Source organism: Centroberyx gerrardi, chromosome 22 (genome assembly GCF_048128805.1).
Source record: "Centroberyx gerrardi isolate f3 chromosome 22, fCenGer3.hap1.cur.20231027, whole genome shotgun sequence".
Classification (NCBI taxonomy): Eukaryota; Metazoa; Chordata; class Actinopteri; order Beryciformes; family Berycidae; genus Centroberyx; species Centroberyx gerrardi.
Genome location: NC_136018.1, coordinates 17,829,396 through 17,851,068, shown reverse-complemented (window position 1 = coordinate 17,851,068; position 21,673 = coordinate 17,829,396). Strand labels below are relative to the sequence as shown.

The following is a 21,673-nucleotide window of genomic DNA, read 5'->3' as shown; positions in this document are numbered from 1 at the left end:
AGGCTGGTGGGATAAACTGTTTCATGCAGCTGTTGGAGGGGCCAGCTCATCAGCGTAGGCCTATACCACAATCTCAAGTGGTGTTTGATCATATCTCCCCCAAAAAGAAGTGCTCTGACACACTGGGATACCGGGCACATGTGTTCCCCATATCACGACGCTAGCCTAAATGTGAACCATTTGCCCATTAACAGCACTGGATCTACTGCTTCCTTTGTCTCCTTGCGCTCTGACTCTTCAAAGGATTCGGCAGGCTCGGTTCGTACCTTGTAAAAACAAGCCCCGAAAAACGCTATGTTTAGGAGTGATAGCTGAGAGAACAGAAAACAGATCATATGCTTTCATTTTTGTTAGCTTTGGTCTTGAAGTATTGTAGACATTCTTTAAAACATTGACAACATCTGACAATCTTTTATGGCGGAGGATCTTTGACTCTCCCTGAGCGTGATAGGGGCAGATGCTCAAAGTGGAACGAATTCAACCACCATTCGACCTCAGTACGAGAGTTTCGAGAAGCAGTCTAATATATCTGCACGGTCTGTGTGGGGACGTATTAACTTGGATTAGATACTGCATACCGTGACCGCTTGGCTTGGTGTTTCAATAATCAACATGCAATAACAATACTCAGTTGATTTTTTATGTGTCAAATATGGGGATAGGGGGAGCTTGCAAAGCCTTTTAAAATCCAGGTGAAATCTTACTTATGATGGGGTCTGCTTCCTAAACCTGAGCGAGGTTCCACCGTTAAAGACATTTGCTACCAGCAGGGTTTAGCAATAACAATAGCAGTGATGAATGTCCACGTAAATTACACCCAATGGAAGAAAATACATTTAAATGACAGCACAAATTACTGAGGTAGGAAGGAAAGAGAGATTTGTAAAATGTATATGACAACAATTATTCCTAAACTGTTTTAGTACAAAAATGTAATGGCAACTGCCTCTACATTAACACATCCCATAAAGAGAATTTATATTATTATCATTGTGGCATTTACACCATACGATATAAGTAGATAATAATCATTAATCAGCAATTTAATGGTAATCCCTCTGCTGATGTTGTTTAAATGATTTATCTCCTCATCTGATGCAATTATGGAATTAAAAATGGATTTACAAGAGGTAAAGCACTATGAAGAATCAGATTTCATTCATGGTGTGAACTTGATATCCGCCACTTAAAGATGCTTTACGCATGTTGTCTCTTCCTTTACTGCAGGTGTCTCCGTCTTCACTACTAAATAGCTGAAGCCTTCGCACTACTGAATGGAGTTCTTATTCTAGTCTGGTTCCTCTGGAGCAGCAGACTGTATTCTGCAGACAGAGACTGCACTGCCTGAGCCACTCCAAGCCAATAAATCACAGCACTAACCATGTGGGAGCAGGGATGAGGTTAATAGGGCTGTCAATGATACCCTGTTGACCCCAGGCCCCTTCTTTAACGACGTAACTGTGTATGTGTGTGTGTGTTTGGGCTTGTGTCGTGCCAGCGGGGGTGAGCGCGCACGGCGAGTGTACGTGCCCACATGCATATGAGTGCATGTCTGTAACGCTGGACCGGTGACAGGTGGACTCGGGCCACTGCCTGTGCTTCACAGACCTCGGTGTAAGAGAGAAGTGCCGGGGCTTGGCAGAGGTCGAGTCCTGGAGGATGCATGAGGTTTCATACTTCTCTGCCGACTAGAGCAGACTCAGAGGGAAGGCTTCTAATGAAAAGAGCAAACCTGACCCCCTGCTCTATTATGGGCAAGGAAAAAGGAAAGAATGAATGATTAGCGGTTGTTTCTTACTTCATATTTGACATAAGAGCTCCAATAAAATAAAACTTGATCACTTAACTGGCCCCGCTGTCTTACAATTAGAGCAGTGCACGCTGAGCAAACGTCTAGTGATTTCTCTCCCTATGAAAAGTTGCTTAACTCATGCAAATGAAATTGTGCAATTATTCTTGATAGAAAATTCCAGATTAGACATGTTGTAAATGCATTACAAGGGTTTAAAATTTAAAGGTTTTAATTGAGTGTTATGTTTCTTGAAACAGCATCACTGATGCTTAACTACTTACAGTATAATTAGCTACAAATTCACCTCTGGTGAGAAAATTAGCTGATACTGGCTCCTTTGCACTGGAGGCAGGATTACTTTTAGTGGCGCAATTAGGAGAATGGTTCTCAGGAGAGAAGACCGAGGCAGTAGTACTGTGACTGCCCAGCAGAGGGGGAGCAACCTTAATAAGGGTTCAACACAACATCCATGTGAGTAAAGCTTGCTAATATACTTTTACACTTTGGTCTCACCAAGCTGTGCTTATACTCATACAAACACCATATTAAAGCTTTGGGGAAAGGTTTCTATCAACACTATTTAGTTAAAAAAGCTGTCTGATGAATCATTATTTTGTTGTGACTGTAAAAAATGAGATGGGAAAAGGCCATCTGCACAATAAAAAAGCAGAAAATTATAAATTCTGCGAATTTGTAAAGTACACAATATTTAAATTTTTATCTGATAACCAGTAAAATATATTAGACAAACCTCTTTCTCACCTGCCATTGATCTAAAACAGCTCAGCACAGCAGCCTAAATGGTAACAGCTTTGGTGAAATAATAAAATATGTGACATTGTTTAGCCTAGTTGCATGTTCTCACTAATGAGGCTTACTGTGCCTTGTTTCCACAAACACATACTGAATACTTTACTATATGGTATGTTAAAATGTTGTGGCAATTGTGGCATCGATGGCTTATATATTGGACTCAGGAGGGTGATTTATGTTAACACTTGTTTTGGATGTCACTATGCCTCTTTTATATAGACATGCACACACATGCTACACACACACACAGACTGACATCCACATGCCGGATTTTGGGGAAGCCCATATAATAATGTCACGGGCATAGACCTCCAGTCATACAGGTATATAAGCAAACACATTAGAACCTTAGGCAAATATCCACGTGTCGCTTTATGAAAGTCTTAAACTTCCTACAGTACAAACGTCTGTCTATAGTGTTGGAGGAAGAAAAAAAAAATCTCCTTCTAAAATAAGGCAGATATTTAACTTGGCCCATGGTAAGTTTCAGCTTCTGATGGTAATGATATTATAAAATGACTACTGGACAAACCCTATAAATAACTGCACTGTGTGGTTTTCAGACAGATAGAAGGCTGGGACATGTCGGTTACTGCAGTGCTGCATCTTGTTGAAGCAGCCACACACGCAACCCTAAAGCTCACACCACAATCCCGCTGAAAAGTATAACATATACAAGCCCAGTGAGGTTTCTTTATCTGAAATTGCCTCTTTCATATCATTTACATCTTCTCCTTCCTTTCTGGAAAGGAGTAGCAGCCTGCTTTTAGAATGGGAATTTCCTTCCATTATATTCTATTTTGTTAAGCTAAAAATATCTACCTTGAGTTCAACTTTGCAGCACTGTTTGCTATACAAGATTTACTTGGTTGCCCTGTGAATGATCTTATTAAGCACTAAGCCACAAAACTCAGCACACAAATCTTTTGGTAATGTCTAATAATCCTATTCATAAATTCATAAAAAATACGGTAATGTAGACTATTTTTCCACACTGAACTGATATTAACTCATTGAATTTTCTTCCTTTAAATTGAAAGCACTTGTGCTAGGGCTGCAGCATTTAAGCTCTTTATTATTGCTGAATGGGTAGGGACAGGTTTGCAATGTGTAGCTAAACAGAATCCTGTTAAAATAAAGTGAAGGCAGTCAGTTCTAACATGTTCTATCTAAATGATACTGCCCAGATGAATGGGTATCCGCTGAGGGAGGCGGGCCGATCTCCCAAGTCAAGTGGTCGGAGGCATTCCCAGTCAGTCTGGGTCATTGGCGTTTCTGTCCTCTTTTCTTTTCCTCCCATGTTTTGACACATTAATATTCACCATATGCCCTGTCAGACCTATCACAGGCGCGCTTCATTTTTATGCTTCTGCGGTGTGGGCAAACAGAGCGTACAGCTGCTGCCGTCAGACAGCTCTTTCCCCCTGTGCCTTGGCTCACATGTGCAACCAAACAGGCCTGTGTCAGAAACCAGGAATCCACGAGCCGGGCCAACCACTTCAATAAGCATCCTCCTATAAAGCACTGCTTTAAACGGGAGCACCCTATACTTTATTTCATCTGACGTCCCCTTTCTTAATGATTGGCAACTTTATATAATGTCACTAAGGCAAAACAGACAGGTGGAATTATTTTCAGCGAGATTGTGTGCTGTTATGCAGCCATCCTACGTTCTACAATCATGACTAAATCTTATCGAGAGGCACTTCAAGAAGTTTTTGAAGTCTGAATGTTGACCCAGGTCAGCATCAAAATTCCTGTACGGATCACAGGAAAAGAGCACGGATTTTACCGTTTCCTGACAGTTGCCGACCGCCTTTGCCTGCAGTAGTACAAGTCTCTCTACAAAGCACTATTTTGGGTCGAATTCCAGCCGAGGCAGCGTGCGGCGTGTGCAGGGTGGCTTTACTGTACCTTGAGGTACTTGACCAGTTTCTGGATCTGCCAGTACTCGGAGGGCAGGTCCGTGTTGCTCTCTGGACGGCGCTCTGGCTGCTCCTCGTCCTCCTCACTCTCCGATGAACTCTCGCTGAAATCCTCCACCGGCACGACTCCTGCTGGGGTCTTACTGAACACAAAGAGCAGATAACAGTGCACTTAAGGCAGCAGATAACAATCTGCAAAAGCGAGGGATAGAGTAACAACTAGACAGGGCACATTCAGACAAAGGGATGGAAAGTATAATATCGTGAAATCGTGAATATCAAAAACACAATTTGTTAATACCCCGGTTCCAAGTTCTCTTTTCCTGTGTTTTAAACGGAAAAACAGCTTGGTCATCCTACACAAGGAGAGCCATTAAAGCTTCTCACTGAAATTCAAGTGTCAAGTTTGAACTTCCTCACAATCTAAGCAGCAGGGAAATAAAGATTGGAATAAAGTAACGGGAGGACTGGAGTCGTCATCATACGCAGCGCAGGGACTCTCGCTGCAACCATACATGCAAACAGAAATGCAGATGGCTTTTGAAAGTCGCTCGGGCCACTTGGATAACTGCATCACGCAAACTGGGCACTGCGGAGCAATGAAATTTGGTATACGTTCAAATGGGGCCGCGGGGAGACGGTTCCCATGTACGTGCAGATAGCATTTCCAGGGGAGCCCATTATCAGAAGAAGCCAGCCGATGGGAGTGAGCGTTTTCCCGGCAGCGGCGCGATAAACACTGAACAAGGCCTTCATTAAGCAGCCAGGCCTACACACACCGTCCCGGGTGCTGGGCGCCGGGTGAACGCGCCCTCGGGTCCCTGTGACATGTGTGCCGACTGATGAGCAGCAAAAAACGCTATCGCAGAACGGTGGCTAGAATCAACCCGGTGAATTTATTATGCTAGTGGCCTGTATACATTGGCAGACGCAATTATGGAGACAGCTGGGGAGCTTTGGCTGCCAGGAGCCGGAGGCAGGAAAAGTGTACATCAGTCTATACATTGGCGCTTGTTCTATACAATGGTTTCCACTTTCCACTGCAAATATCACTAGTGGTGAAAGAGCATTTGGCTAATCTTTCTTTCTGTGATTAAATCTCATGTATGTTACTCCATCTGCAGAGGAAGAGACAGCCATTATAAGGTCTGACCAAAGTGAAGTCATTCAGGATTCTTACGTTTTCTGGGAGGACTGGCGCCCAGGTAAGGAGGACACCGAGAATTCGGCTTTTTTCTTGCTGTCCGACCTCAGCATCTTCTTCTGCACCTCACCAGACTTCTCCTTCCCGGAGCCCTTGCTGGCTTTCTTTTCCTCTGCTTTACTGTAATGACATGAAATAAGAGTCATTATGCCTGTTTCTATTTTGAAAATTGTTATTTTTCGAACATAATCATTATTTAATAATTCGAGACGAGGGTTCAGCAGGCTTTTTTAGCAATTTGGCTACTTTTATCCCGAGCCAGTTTCTCCTCAAATGGGTACAGTTATCACAAGGTACAGCTGCAACAGCTCAGCCCTTGCTAGATCTATTTATCAATCAAAGACCATATGTGATAGATCTTTTTGGGGATTTTTCTAAGGCTTCTCCCAAGTTTTCTGTCTGTAATTGGGCAGAAAGGGTTTCCACACTGTGAACGCATCTATTAACTTAGATCACTGTATAATCAAGAATATTTGCGCTTGCCCTAAAATTTATAAACCATATAACCATCTCTTTATAATGTGTGACTGCTGGCATGCAGCAGACACACTGCGCACATGTGGCTCAGGCTTGACTCCGGCATCACAACCCCCCCCATCTAAAGCTCATGTCTTGAAGCGGAGAGAGCCCCACCACGCACAGTACGTGGTAGCCTGACAATATTTCAAAACACATCTTACGAGCGGAATTATCACATACTCATAGGGAGACATGAGACCGAGATTCTTCCACCTCGGAGATGGTTCTAATTTCTTCTTGCCGCCTGGCTTGTTCGGTGTATGCTGTTGTCTCGCCCTCTCATGCACATTCTTTTCCTGATGCTCGTAAGACCTCTGGGGTTGGCCTTGTTCCTCCGCATCAACCGATTCCACATGTTGGATCTTTTGTGTTGATGGAAGTTCTTCTTGAACTGCGAAATCCTGTTGGTGAGGGGAAAAAAGACGGGGGTTGGAGAGTGAGGAAAAAGACCGCTCTCAATCTGCACCAAAATGCTAGCAGCGAGATATATACAATAAATTTGGGTCGTAAAATTATATGAACTTGGGCTGTTCTAAAAAGTTCTTCCTCTGAATGATTGTTCTTTAAACAAAGTAGCCATTCTGATTGTGATTCTTCTCAAGCTGTGAGCCGCATTTTCCACCCAACATCTGACATGATGCCTCTTTCTTCATTATTTGAGACACATAACATATTGATGTGTGAGAGGGTGCTGGCCACCGCAGTCCAAGAAGAGCCATATAAAAACTAATCAGGGTTCTGAAACAGTATCAGTGACACATAAAAACATAAAATTCACATAAAAACAGTCTCTCTCAACAATCCCCAGGCCTGGGTAACAATTCATCCTTTATTGAGCCATTGGAATAAAATAACACATTCCCAATGCTTCACACAGAAGAGGTCCCCCTCTGTTAATTGGCTGAACAATATCAAAAAGTTTATTGTTTCTGTACATTCCTTGACCTAAAACCTTGCAGCTTGGCACACACAAAGTAGAGCCTTTGTGTCACTGTTATTCAGCAATGATTTTTTGAAGTTTTGAAGGTCTTTTTGCCTAACTTTACAACCTACATAAGAATGCCAACAAGACACATATGAATGGTTTGCAGGCAGGAGAGTTTTTAATCACAGACACCTGCTATGCAGAAATAGCTCGGACTGTCATTGGTCGCTAGGAGCTCAACTGTTTCTGATTTTTTTACGGGCAGGGAAAAAAAGAATTGAGATGTATTTGTATGGGTTGTGTTCGCACACTAGCTGGAGCCAAGCATGCCCAGTCACTTTTCCAAAGAGTTGTTTTTCATAAAACACAAAGTGACCTGCTATTGGAAACATACAAGCCAATTCACTCCACAGCAGTGCCACAGTCTGATTTTATTAAGGTATCCGACCTTCTTTAATTCTATTATACGTGAAATGGACAAAGTCCATGTGCTACAGCAGGAGGAAACACTCCAAATTCTATGGCATGCCACAGTAAAGGGCCCTATTACAGGTGCCTTTCTGTATCAGAACACAGTAAAGGCCAGCAGACAAATGCCATGTTAAGCAGGACTGACGCCTGCAGCCCCAAATGTTTCTCAGCAAACATTTTTATAGCAGGCGACATTCAATCATTAGCACTTGACTTCTTTCTTCATTCGTCTTGTTTCTTCCAAGCCTGCATTTGGGTACTAAAACCTAAAACCCCAACTATTTACATATGTTTGGGGGTAGACTTGTATCTAATTACTTGATCCACAATGATGGAAAATCAGCAGGGCAGCAAATCTGCAGCCATTGGCCATAAAATATCTGTCAGTGGCGAGACTCAAGCAGCGTCTACTGAGCGATTATGACAGTGAAGCAGTCTATATTAATTTCAGGATCTGAATAACAAAAAAAATAAATAAATCTACAACCCAGAGAGTAGAGTTTGCTTTTCAGTGAGTGTGTCGTGCATGCAAATACGCAGCATGTCCAATTTCCAATCACGCTGTGATGTCAAAACGAATCCACAACACTGAACAGAGAAGTGGAGTCTGCTTCCTCCCTGTGTTGCAGCCCTCCTCTCCTTTGGCTGCCTCTGCGTATTTGATTGAAGCTGTCTAATCTAATACAACTGTTAAAAAAGATCTGCTTCCTCACATTGGAAGCGAGCAGATATGTTTGGAGATTAGGTGTTGTTATCTTTGGCTATCGCCTTCCAAGTTTGGGCTCTCCGCATTGCAATCAGAGAACTGGGCCGGAGCTGCGTGGGATCGTGTTTCTGACAGACGCCGCCGCTATAATTCCTCTCTCAAATTAAAACTGGAATGGATCTTGTCCTCAAGAGTGACTGCAATCACTTAATATCTTAGCATTTCATAATCGAAGATGTAGGATGCCTATTGCGCCGCCGTCTACTCATTTGAAATACCGTTGTCAGCAATCAATCAAATTAATTTCAAAAACTTTGTTAAGCTGAACCAATCGCACAAAGGCGATTAGCTCAAGTTAGGGCAGGGAGAAAAATATTCAATAATGGCAGCGAGTGAAACAAATGTTGCTGGACCGCGCGAGGCACACTTCAAAGGAGTTGAAGACACAAAGAGAAAAAGACCTTGACAATGATTTGTGCCTGCGCAAACTCATTCACAGCCCTTTTTTACTGCCGCTGTCTATCATTTTTAGATCGTTCAGGCTGAAGGCATCACTCTTCACACAGGAGTCATAAAACATAAAAGCCTGGATGTCTTTTTTTTTTTTACACAGCTCAGCCTGGCACTACTCATTGGTTTATTAAAGCCTTCACTTGCCCCAGCCCAGCTCTCTGTGGCACCCTGAGTTCTATCACCTACTGTAAAAAAGTCACACTGACCGACCACATTTTGACAGATATCAGGGAAGCTCTATTCTACTATGAACGCTATATGGGCCTAGTATAATGTTATTTCAAAATGGATGAACATTGATGGCTGTTAAAGGCCACTTACAGCAGTAAATGTCCCAGTAACATCCTGGCATTTACTATAAAGCGTATAGAAAATCCCTTAGGGCAATTAGAATTCGAAAAGCATTTTAGTTTTGGTAAAAGATTTCTTTTGTCTTGAGCTTTTGTCCCAAAGGCACTTCGCATGCAGAATAGTTCAGTGAAATCATTTGGCCCTTAACATGCAGAATAGTTCAGTGAAATCATTTGGCCCCTCACATGCAGAATAGTTTTGAGAAATCATTGGGAAAAATACATATCCATGTCAACCCTAGTTTACATCTGCAAATACTATTACTCTGATAGATGTACTTTTGATTCTTTCTTTGAGAGCGAGATTTGCACAGTGGGTAAATCATATGGTCCTTAATCATATTTACATTTTGTTTGGCTGAGAATAACATTAGCCACAAGTAACCACATAACTATACCAGAAGAGTAAAAAAAAAAAGATCATAGCGATCGCCTATTCTTCTCTTGCGAAACAGAGGAGACTTCCATATACGGCAGGCACCGTCTGTGCAGTCTGGATGTCTCTGATGAGCTTGTGATGATGCCACATTTTCCAACACACATCAGAGTGAGTGAGAAAAAAACATGTTCATATTTTTAAATGATTAACAGATTTCTGAGAGCAGCTGGTATCTATCATTGAGGCGATTTGTTATGTCATCAAATCACTTAAGCAGGAAACGGCACTACTGAATGAATCACGCGGATTTTGGTGTCTGCAAATGACTTTGTGCATGTGTTTGTGTGTGTGTGTGTGTGTGTGTGTGTGTGTGTGTGTGACTAACTGGGCTGTTTTGACGTTGGAACACGAAGGAGGTCGCATCAGAAATTTTTCAACACAGTGACAACCAGACACTAGCTCACTAGTGAGGAACAGCACAGACACTGATTACACAATCCTAACTCGCTCTATACACATGAGTCATATAGCATCCATGATCAAATCAGCGCTTTAGAGAGAAGGGCCTTGTTCACGGGACAAAGAGGCATTTCAACACCCCCACTTCTATGCTTTAGGAGCTAAAACCCAAGGCCATGAAGGAGGGCTTGATATGTTGATGTTAATCGCATCTGCCTAAATTCCACTGTACCTGCTTGTTTATGTTCTCAGCAAAATGGGGAGACCTGTTCCTCAGAAGTGTTACCAAGTCTTTGTGCATATCACTCGTTCGCTCGTAGGCATTCTCTTCCCCCTCCTGTTTTATGCCCTGTGAAAACAACGTTGAAAACAGCTTCATTAATACTAAAACCACAATTATAATGTGACCCACATGTCTGCTGGAATAGCTGAGGTTAGGGAGCTCAGAGTATCACCAGGCAGCCTAAAAAAGGGAAGTGTAAAACCGTGTAAACCACTAAATTATGTTTAAGACACTCCTGCTCTTTGAGGTTTTCGTTCGCATCAATGTCACCCATTTGGACACACTGGGTTTTTAGGGTGTAGTGTTTTTGACCTTAGCTGAACCATTTCCAGGTGAAGAAATAGAGACAGGAAACGTAGGGCTTGTCAGCAAAGTCGCTGAAAGAGTGAAAGATGCTGCGGCATGCAAAACCTTCTCTCAGGACTGATTGCACACACATTCACAGTGATTCCTAGCATTTGGAAAGCATTTGGAATCTTTCTATACAAGCTTGGAAAACAAGCTCTCTTCTTTTTAGGGACACTTACCTAATGTTTTGGAAATTCTCATCATCATTAGTATGAGATTAAAGAAGGAGCATTGTACTGTAATGAATATGATATTACGTTGCCTGTCGAATTTTGCAGTTGAGCGTAGCTACTTCAGTATCTTGTTAAACTTTAATTGAATGGGATGATTTAATCGAATAAGGTCTTCATTCAACCTTCCATTGTGTAACATGACGATTGGTAGAAGATTGGTAGCAGTTGTTTGGTGTCAGGATACATAAGTCAATTATAGTAAGTTGTAGTGCTTAAGCTAAATGTACGAATATGATTAAAGGGCAGTATGAGCTAGCACTGAAAATTACTGAACATACAAAAATTGCTGCCAATTAACTGATTGTACGATGGAAATTGGTCTGTCAACAAGCATATCTGTCCAAAAAAAGTTGGTCCTGACCATATTCTCACACAGAAAGAAGAATCTAAATTCTAGTCATTGTTATTGCCGATGTAGTCCACACTGGCTTTATCTTCTCAGTCTTACCCCATTTAGGAAGACTCCCGCTGTGCTGCAGGTGATGTAGAGGGTCTCAGTGTCACAAGGCTCAATCACAAGGTAACAAATCTCTCCATGCACCTGCCTCCACGGAGGGGTGTGACAGCCATTGCCAAATTCATAATCTAAAAAAAAGATAAGGAACAACGCTGCAGTAAAATTTATATTATGTAGTGCTGCCTGAAATCAGGTCACAGCATTATTGTCCCCAGTGGACGCAGGAAAATGTCACTGGTTCATAAGACTGGAGCGAAAGGAGAAATCATCGCGAGTGCCTGTGCTGCCAAGGAGGATGACATATCACTCTGCACAGCACAGGTCTGAGACATGAGCCCTGCCTGGTTAGAGCCATAGTTTCACTCCCTTTATAAATCATTCACCAAACAACAGCCACGTCGTGACACCGTCATTATTTTAAGGCTGCTTGGCATCACAATATTTGCATAGAAGGTTTCAATTTAACCTCAGCAAAAAAGGGACACATTTTTCAAAGGCTGCATTTATCACTTGGTGAGCATGGTGCATTTCCATGAACGGTTAGCTGTTATGCCACGGCGGATCTGCTGCACCGAGGCGAGTAAATAAATTGATTAATGTCTTGGTAAACTGAAATCTGACAGATATAATGACTTCCATGTTTTTTGTGGCGGACAGAACACAGACTTTTTATACTTTGGAATATCTAGTATTAGCCCTAATAGCAATCGCCTTTCTTGCAACCCAGTGAAATGTGGAGATAATTCAAACCTGATGTGTATCGAACCGACTTCAACACCCTCTTTTCCCCTTCACTGCAGAAGCGTTTCAACAGCTCCACTTCAGTCTTCACCACAGCGGGGTTGAGCCTGACTTCTCTGTAATGAAAACGCAGCAAAACAAAACAAAACAAACAGCCAATTTATCTGGTCCATTCGTGGTTCTGTCTCTTAACCGGCTGCCTATTCTAATCAGAAACAACCACATGTTGCAGCAAGTCTGCTTGGATCAGAGTGAAAGAGGATTGCCGTGGAAGATGGATAGATAGCTTGATTGAATGCAGAAAGAGTAGGAGATAAGAAAGGCACCCACTGGGAGATCTGTTTGAGGGAGTTGCTGAGGAGCTGGTTGTCCAGATGTTGGAGCAAGAGGAACAGCTTGACCTGGACCTCCGAGTCCGTAGCCTGGTCCCCCTGTTTCACTTTGTCCACCAGACGCAGCACAGAGGTGTCTTCCCCGTCCAGCACAGTGGCAAAGCTGGGGCCCAGAATCTTTACCACAGGGTCTCTATTTTCTGAATAAGGATAAAAAAAAGGTTAGCCTTACCAACTCTTCAAATGAAGCCCTTGTTTCATTGCTGTACAATGCTGTATACTTTACATCAGTGTTTCTGAAAATGTGGGTTGAGACTCAAAATGTGTCTAGTGGGTCCCTGCATAACAGCACTTGTGTGTTTTAAGTCTAGGTTAAAGAAAATCTAGGTCCATGACTAAATGTACCTGATTTGGAACCCAAACTGAAAATACAGCAAACTAAGTTAACACACCCTTTTCACAAAACATCCACTGGCAATGGAAATGGGCTATTTTATACCATCTTCATCATGTATTCCTCCTCCAGACAAATATATATCACCATAGCTGCTTTTGGCATTGGCCCAACAGTAAATATATATCTGTAAAGAATTACAAACATAATCTGATGGCAGTATAATTGGATGGAAGTAGAGGATAACAAGGAGGACAAACAAATTAAGTCTGTGGGTTATGGAAGTATGCTGGCGGCTGGACTGCTTAGGATGCAAATGGGATTCAAATCTCATCCTGTGGTCACCATGCTTACCTTCGAGACATGCTCGAACCTCCTTCAGCTTCTTATCGTCTGCCAGCTGAACTAGTTTAGAAAGCTGACTGAAGCTGTGCACAGAAATAGTAGGAGGGGAGAGCTGCAACAAGGGATGCCCTTCACTGTCTTTTTCCTGGGACTGTACAGTTGGACCACTGAAGGGAAAATAAAACAAAAACAAACATCACTCACAGCCTCATTTCTATTATCATTTTGCTGTGCAATACTTGTGTCGGGCTTAAACATGCTTATGCACTTTAGAGAAATCAGAGTCTGTATTAGCATTTTGCACTTCTCTGCCTCCAAGCTATCAAGTATAAAGCTAACCACAAATAGAAAGCAGAACAGAACATTCTGATGAGATGGGCTGGAATGGTGAAAAACAAATTAATTATAGCCTACTGCCATGAGTATTACTAAGATAAAATACATTTGGACACTTTTGGTGACAACATATCCTGCACAGACACATAATACTGAAAGCACTTGGCCAGTCGGCTGCCTGCCTCATGATTAGACCTACTTGATGTCATAGTCTGTTTTGAAATCAGAAGCCACTAAGGTGGTACTCCACTGCAGCGGCTCCTTGAACACATGCTTGGCCTCCTGTGGGTGTCTGGAGCTGAACTGCTCCACAAAGCGCAGGATCTCTTTCAACAGGGACTCATTGAGCGGCGTGATCTCCAGTTTGCCAGTAGCAGAGCTGGCCGTGGTCCACTGGGCTGCCCTGGTCAGTGATGCCCCCATAGCAGCAGCTGGGACCTTCTGAATCTTCAACATCAATAACAACACTATATTCCAGTATATGGCTTACTATGGGCGGGCCAGAGGCTCAGCATAAAGCCTTACTCTAATCATTAGCTCCACTTGTATAGTGTTTCTTCCAATAAAATGTGCAGAATCATCAGGGCCAGTGCAACACAGGGAGGTAGAAGACTCACCTCAGTTTTTAACTTTACTTTAATGTTAAAGCTTTAAGCAGCATTTCATCAAATAAACAAGACTAGGACTACTGAAACTACTGAAAACAATATCAATGTAGAGAGCTAAATCCGAGACAGATTTTACCATGCATTTAGTTACGTAATATGAATGTAAAATTGTTATAATGTTCCAATAGGGACTTAAAGTGTGTCTGTGGTACTCAATAGTGAGTTTATAGTGACCTTATGGTACTTTATGGTGTTTTTAACTCCTATGGTATTCTGTAATATTCCTATAGGGTCTTGTAATTTTGCTGCGATATTTGTAAAGTATCCCTCCAACATATATTATAGTATTCCCAGAGTTCTTTTCGTTAGCTAACTAACTAAGCTAGGTAGTGTGGCTAACTAGCTAGCTGAACTAATTTAAAACTTTCTAGCCAACGTTAACTTACGCCGTCAGGCTTATCAGCAAAGCTGATAACTTACAGCCCTTATAACCAGCTCACTTTCACGACTCTCAGCAGCTTTCCCTCATCAATGGAACATAGCTGCAGCATACATTTTTCTATAACGGACTATTTTCTTTCTATATATGAGCTTAATTGCAAACTTACCGTGTATTTCAAGCTTTTTTCCGAAGAAAAGGTTAGCTACAAAGCCTATGTCAGTTAGCCATCGAGGGTTTCTATGGAAACCATACGCTGTCTCCTCTGGTTGCTATGATACAGCCAAACACAACGGAAGGGGAGTTGGGTCAAAAGTCACTAAAACGCAAACGGTCAGTTACGAGTTAAACATTCAATGAGAGACTAGAGTACCCCGCTTTAGTTAGGGCTCTGTGACATACCGGCGCATTGCAATTTTTTACCTGTGTCAAATGTGTGTCTAACTTTGGATATGGTGGTGTGGAGACAACTTGCCTGGTCAGAGAAGCTCAAATATGTCAAGTCAAATGTTGTTATAATAACAGAATCACTCTATGCTTTCCTTTTAGAGTGTCCACACAACCGCATATTTGAGAGCCTATTTCCTCTCTGACTACTGGTTTGGCAGTGTTCTGGAGACAAACATTGGGTAGTGAAAACAGTCTATTTGGGTTTGGATTTTCTCTGTTTAGACACAGCAAATAAGTTCACTCAGTTCAAAGTTAATAACTCTGACGCCAATCAACATTTAATTTAAGTGACAAAGTTATGTTGAGCCTTATTCTTGACACAGAGAAGCAAATGTTAAAGTAAATCATAGTGGCATTCTACTTTTGAATGTGTAAATTGTCTATAGCCTACTGCTGTCTTTTCTGCAAACCTTTGTCAGAGAAAACTCTCCACAGGTAGTCATCAAGTCAAAGTGGAGGATGGGAAATACTTTGCATGCTATTTCATATGGTATGGTGAATTAGATGTACTGTAATGACACTGCCGTCATGTCAATTATCCTATTCAGGTTGCCTCCACTGAAGAAAACCATATGATTCCTGAGCCTTTTGATTGTCAACACTTACAGCCTCGCTCAGGAGTGATATGAGACAGCTGATGGGACGAACCTCCAACAGAAACCAAGTCAGACCCCACAGTATGAGGTCAGGTATGGTCCCAGACACATGATTTATAACTGAGGTGCAGACATGATTTCATTGAATAACCTCCCTCTTCCCTCTTCATCCTGAATTAAAGGACGGCAGTGCAATTTGTGCAAATCAACTCTGCTCCTTCCCTTATTGTTTGGCAGCGGCCCGGCCGCGGTGTCCTGTGACCGACTGGAATGACAACATGCGCAAGAGCAGGAGTATCCCGTGGGCCAATAAAACCACCGATTTCCTCCGGTGCTCGCCTTCGCTCAACTCGCCGCCCCTGCCAGGAGAGCCGGTGGCGCGGACTCCGATCCCTTCTCTGCCTGGCCCGTGCAGCAGCACAGCAGGTGGAACTATTTTGTCTCCTAAACCGTTGGGGCGGGTTGGACTGAGCCTGCAGTGTAAATCAATCACAAGGGATCCCTCAGGGTCGGGGGATAGGGGGGGTGGGGGGTGGGAGGGGGGAGGTAGTAGCTCATCTGCAGTATCAAGAGAGATCATTCTGGATGCTGTTGTTAGAGGGACTGGATTTATGAGTTTGCCTCCCCCTCCAGGTATTTTATTTGGAGCAAGGGAGGGCTGTCTAAATTAAGACGCATTGAGGATCCACGTCGCTGCAGCGGAGAGCGGGCAATGGAGCTCAGAGTCAGGAACATCAGTGAATGGGTGAACTCAGAGGGTTACAGTAGATATAGAATTTATATGTGTGTGTGTGTGTGTGAGAGAGAGAGAGGGGGAAAGAGAGACAGAGAGTCTGACTATATGTGGATGCGTGCAGTAAGGAGGAAAAAAAGAGAAATCAGGAAGGCAGAGTGGACCCAAAGAAAAAGAGAAGAAAGAACAGGATAAATGAGGGTCTTAATACGTCTAACCCAGGGTCTCATTAGCGAGCCTAATTGCTGTTCGTTAAAGGGGATTAAATGAAACAGCCTGCCCCGGCCTGGGTCTTTTACAAAGTAAAAACAAATAACGCTCTGTGGTCAGAAGCACCTGCTTAGGTCTTGGATGTTCCTTGGCTAAAACTTAATACGGCATAATAAACACAGGCCACGCCGTCTCTCCGATGCCTGAGTTGAGCCGCTGATTGAGCCGCACGGAAACACGCTGACGACACACACACACACACACACGGAGAGAGAGAGAGAAAGACCCTCTTAAAACATGGCCGTCGTGATTGCATCCGTTCGCGACGCGTCCAACCTCCACAGCGCTCCATTAACGCCCCAAACTAAACATTACACGAAGACGCTGCGTGAGGAACAAGAGCGATGAGGAGGAGGAGGAAGAGGAAGAGGACTACCGTTCCTGTAGCTTTTTTTCCTCTCAAGGGCGTAGATTCATGTCTATTGTTTTTGCAGGCCTCGTGTCAAACACAGTTCAGCGCGGCTCATGGTGGAGTGTGTGGTTAAAGCGGGGCGGGACGGGGCAAGGGGGGGGGGGGGGGACAGAGGTGACACCGGTCGTCGTAATGAGCACCTGCGAGATCTGTCGTGCACATTGGCGGACGGACTTCTAAAATAGAAAACAGTAAAAGGGATTCTAACAAGAGACTGTGACCACATCCCCTTGGTTGTAAAACGCTGTACTGCTGCCCCATAATCCTCTCTGGCCTTCCCCCCCCATAATCCTCTGTGTTCTTTTTAGGGACAGAGGGGCAAACGCTATTAAACGGTATCCAGCATGAGTGACTTATGGCGAACAAGAGGCAGCGGTGACCCGTCGTTTCACTTTCTTCCAGCGGAACGCTTTACGGCGCACATGTGCCGCTTTGTAGCCTGGCCCCGCCGCTAATAAGGTTATCTTGTTTTTACCCAAGTCTATTTCATCATCCGACAGACAACGGTGAGATCACTGGGTCGTTAGAAGTAATTGCCTGGTTTATTGACTGTTTGAATAGGCACTAGTACAAGTAGCTCATGGAAAATGCGTTAGGTCCTGCTCACTCCGCAACGAGCGATAACTGAGGCAGAGGCCGGCGGTGCCAAAGAAAACTGAACATAATTATCCCTCGCACAAGGCCAGCCTGAAGAGCATCTCCGCATTAACGGATCGTGGCGTGATGAGATCCACAGCTGATTGTCAATGAAATGAGCGCAAACTGACATCGGGCAATAAACAAACCTAATGCGGCTGCACTGTTCTGCCAATTCAAAGACGTTTCTTCCCGTAAAAATGAGCCAAATTCTCAGGATAAATCAATTTTGATGCACTGCGTTCATTACAGGCCCGATGGAAATCAATTATAGCGACCAATATATCGCTTCTAAACAAGTCTCAGCAAACAAAACCTGATACTGTTGAAAATATTTTTTTCCGTAACAATGAACATCATTGCTCGAGCTTCTTATGGATATAAACCTGCAATTGTGGTTTTCAAATACTGTGCATGTATTTCAAGTTGCGATCGCTTAGTGCCAATGCTTTCTTTGGAGCGGATGGGTGCTTGTCAAATATAGAAGTAAAACAAGATTTACGGTCATAAGGATTTATGGGAAAACCGATGACAAAGTCTGCATCTACATGACTTGAAACACATTTTGTTTATTTTGGTTGCCGCTCCGCATGGTGACACTTGGCTGCTATTGCTAAATCATCTAGAAACTTTACAACAGCTTTTATGCATTTCCAGAAAAGCTGAACAAGCACATGTAACCACAAAACATATCTTTTAGAAAATCATATCATCATAAACTTGAATATTCCCAACCCCTCTATATTGGTTGATATACACAGTCTTCGAAAAAGTGTTTTCTTTAAATCCACAGGTTGTCATTTAATGTAAAAATAGTAAAACAAATATGAAGCTATGTTAAAAACATGGATGTTATAAGTAGGTTTTGACATGGGTAAAAATGGCAGTGTACTGCAGAGCAGAACAGAACACATGCATGCATTTTGCTTTATGCAAACAACCTGAAAGGAACTGGGACTTTTCTTCTTCAATATAATATGAATATATTGTAGCAAAAGTGCAGAATTACCAAATATTTACTAATTTATGATTTTGTCAGTTATCTACAGCAGTCCATAGAGGACTTAGGCTACATACATTTTTTTTTCTTTTGTTATGTCGAGATAACGACTTAATTCTTTTCAAAAAAAGTTTGTGTATGTCCTCTATGGAGTCGCTGTAGTTACTATGCCTGAAAATGTCGTGATAATAAGAAAAAATAAGTGTTTATGATGAGAAAATGACTTGTTTTGTCGTGATAACGAGATAATTAAGTCGTTCTCTCAACATAACAAAATATATATTTTTTTTATGTATGTCCTCTATGGACTGCCGTAGTTACCTGACCTGTATTGTACTTCACCTAGAGTCAGTACCATATATTATTGAATACCAAGCAGGCCGGTTAGCTCAGTTGGTTAGAGCGTGGTGCTAATAACGCCAAGGTCGCAGGATCGACCCCTGCACTGGCCAGAGTCTCTCCACTCACTAGATCAACTTGCCACCAATGGCGGGCTAATCTAGTGAATGGAGAGACTTTCCTTCAGCCAAGCAAATATGAATATATATATATAAATATCTGTTGCCAAGCAGCTGGATAAGACTCCATGTCAGCAAGCCTGGTTACTGTTATGTTGTCCTACACTTTGAGCTCCCTGGAGGTGGGCAAAAGAAAAGAGTACCACATTATTAAAGTGGCAATCTGCGAGATCCTCATCCTTTTTTATTTTGTCTCCATCTTGCTCAGCGTTCATCACTGTGGTGTTTCTGCACTGCTCTTCCCAGAGATCACCTGTCAATCAAACTGTGTCCAGTCCTGTGACGTCTTTCTCCTTGGATTTTCTGTTGATGCAGTTTGAGTTTCTCTTTTCTCTGTCTGTTCAGCCATGGTGGATATCGCTGCTCATGCTAACTACCCAGTTCTTCTTCTGTTTATCCCAAACAAACTGGAAACATAAAACTATCCGCCACCGAGTGTTTAGAACAGAAAATGTAAAAGCTTTCATGAACTGGGAATAGTCTGAATCAGTATTTGTGTTAAATCAATCGGCGATAGAGAGTAGCAAAACGGATATTTATTTACATGAAAATGTCACAGATTATTAGGTTAATGTAACTCAACAGCGTTATATATGACATTAAATGGTATACCATGTGTCTCTGTCTAACGTCTGGTTCATGTGAGGTTACACCTTGACCTATTTACCAGATAAAGGCCTCTAACTGCCCTTGAGCTGGCAAGATCCGTTCTGCCAGACTGGTCGCGTTGCCCCCCGCCCTCCTCTCACTTTCCCCCTCTCCCCCTTTCTCCTCGCCCGAAGACACAGCAGCTGGTTCTACTCTTTTGAGACGTTCGGCGTGCTTAAATAAAAACACAGATCTTCCCTCTCTTTCTCCCTCCCTCCCTCTCCTCCCCCCCCCCTTTGCTCCTCTGTCTCCCTCGCTCCATCTCTAACAGCGTAATTATTATTTTGAAACTGCGGTCTGAGAGGCCGTCCGCATTTGGCACTGCCTCACTCGCTAACGCTCGGCGAGCTCTAATACAATTTGACTTTTGCTTTATAACCTCTCCAGGAAGACATCAGGGGCCCTTTTGTTCCCTTCCCCTTCGCCCGTCTCGGGACGACCGAACGGAGAGAGAGAGCCGAGGTAGCGGCGGAGGAGAGGAGAGGAGAGGAGAGGAGAGGGGAAGGGCCAGAGGAGAGAAGAGAGAAGAGAGTAGGGGAGCGAAAAGCGAAAAGGAAGGGAGGGGGAGCGCGGGGTGGAAGTGAGAGAGTGGTATAGGCCTGTTTTTGGAGAGGGGAGAGACGAAAGCCGAACACGTCGACAGAGAGGTCGACTGAGTTGAAGATAGACGTCGAGCGGAAGATGGGGACGACAGAAGTGGGGAAGGGAAGAGAGAGGGCGAGGACAGACGGAGAGGGGGAGTTGTTGAGCGGAGTGAGAGGTGAATGAGAGAGGACGGCCCCTCTCCTCCCATCATTAGAGGAGGTGCGGGTTGAGAGCTTTGTGTTGGTGCGGCTCCAGGCGCTGGCACCCACACACCGATCAGAGAGAGAGAGAGAGAGAGGGAGAGAGGAATATTGCTCTTTGGAAATAATGACACGTCGAAGCGAAAGGCAGAGAAAGCAAGTCTTCCCTGCAAACAGAGAAATATCATTTGCGAGGGACTTGAGACGATTCTGTTGTTCATCACATCATTCACTCTGTTACAGTACAGTGTGTCATTTCTGTGTATCATTGTCTTGGTCGTCCTTTTGTTGTCGGGTTAAACAGCCAGATTTAAGGCAACTTTCTTCTTCTTCTTCTTCTTCTTCTTCTTCTTCTTCATAGTAGTAGTAGTAGTAGTAGTAGTAGTAGTAGTAATAATGATAGTAATAATAGTAGAGGTAGTAGTGGTAGTAGTAGTAGTATTTACTATTTGGTTTTACTGTTATTATTATTTATTTGTTTATTTTTTTACTTATTAAGTTCTAAGACATTGATCTCGGGCAAATAACTTTTTCTATTGAGGACAATAATAAACCCTCAAGTTTCATCTATAAGGTTCCTTAGAATTATTTCTGATGAAAATTTCAGTTGGAGAGAAAAGAAAAAGAAACATCTTTATTATCTTGTAGCATTTGGTGCTGATTTACATGATATACTGTATATATGAATATATGTATATGAAGTCTTTTAGGAGATGCTAAGAAACCTGCCTAACAAGTTGTAACATGCTGAATTATGTAACATGCTTCGCCATCACTTGACCTTTTCCTGACCTGCACTGACCAGCCCCACACTGTGCGTTAATTGGCTGGCACAGCAGGAGCACAGCTGTGCAGCAGTGACATCACCTTCACATGGCTGCTTGGTGGCCTGCCTGCATTCTAAATCCTCGATGTTACCATACATGACTGATGGCAGTCAATAGGCCTTGGCTGACCCATAAGGCATTTATGGAAAGATAACTATGGGGTTGACCATGTTACTATGTAGGAAGAGTGTTTTACAAGGGAACAAAAAGTTACTGGCAATAACAG

General features: G+C 43.0%; 1 protein-coding gene and 1 non-coding gene across 3 annotated transcripts in view; one reads left to right on the top strand and one right to left on the bottom strand.

Moving 5' to 3' along the window:
- odad2 (outer dynein arm docking complex subunit 2) overlaps window positions 1-13,948 on the bottom strand; it is a 36,119-nt gene extending 22,171 nt beyond the window's left edge. Inside the window, exons 1-10 of one of the 2 annotated variants that reach the window (XM_071896952.2) lie at window positions 13,725-13,948; window positions 13,199-13,356; window positions 12,449-12,650; window positions 12,128-12,234; window positions 11,369-11,505; window positions 10,289-10,405; window positions 7,627-7,629; window positions 6,434-6,615; window positions 5,711-5,854; window positions 4,520-4,673 (exon numbers count right to left, since the gene is read on the bottom strand). In XM_071896952.2, coding sequence (XP_071753053.1) covers window positions 4,520-4,673; window positions 5,711-5,854; window positions 6,434-6,615; window positions 7,627-7,629; window positions 10,289-10,405; window positions 11,369-11,505; window positions 12,128-12,234; window positions 12,449-12,650; window positions 13,199-13,356; window positions 13,725-13,948 — 1,428 coding nt within the window. Of the gene's footprint in view, window positions 1-4,519; window positions 4,674-5,710; window positions 5,855-6,433; window positions 6,655-7,626; window positions 7,630-10,288; window positions 10,406-11,368; window positions 11,506-12,127; window positions 12,235-12,448; window positions 12,651-13,198; window positions 13,357-13,724 lie in introns of both variants that reach the window. The other variant, XM_071896951.2, reaches the window with a different exon arrangement.
- A 5,099-nt stretch (window positions 13,949-19,047) lies between these two features.
- trnai-aau (transfer RNA isoleucine (anticodon AAU)) lies at window positions 19,048-19,121 on the top strand. The gene has a single exon. It is a non-coding gene; the product is annotated as a tRNA-Ile (tRNA).
- The last annotated feature ends 2,552 nt before the right edge of the window (window positions 19,122-21,673 follow it).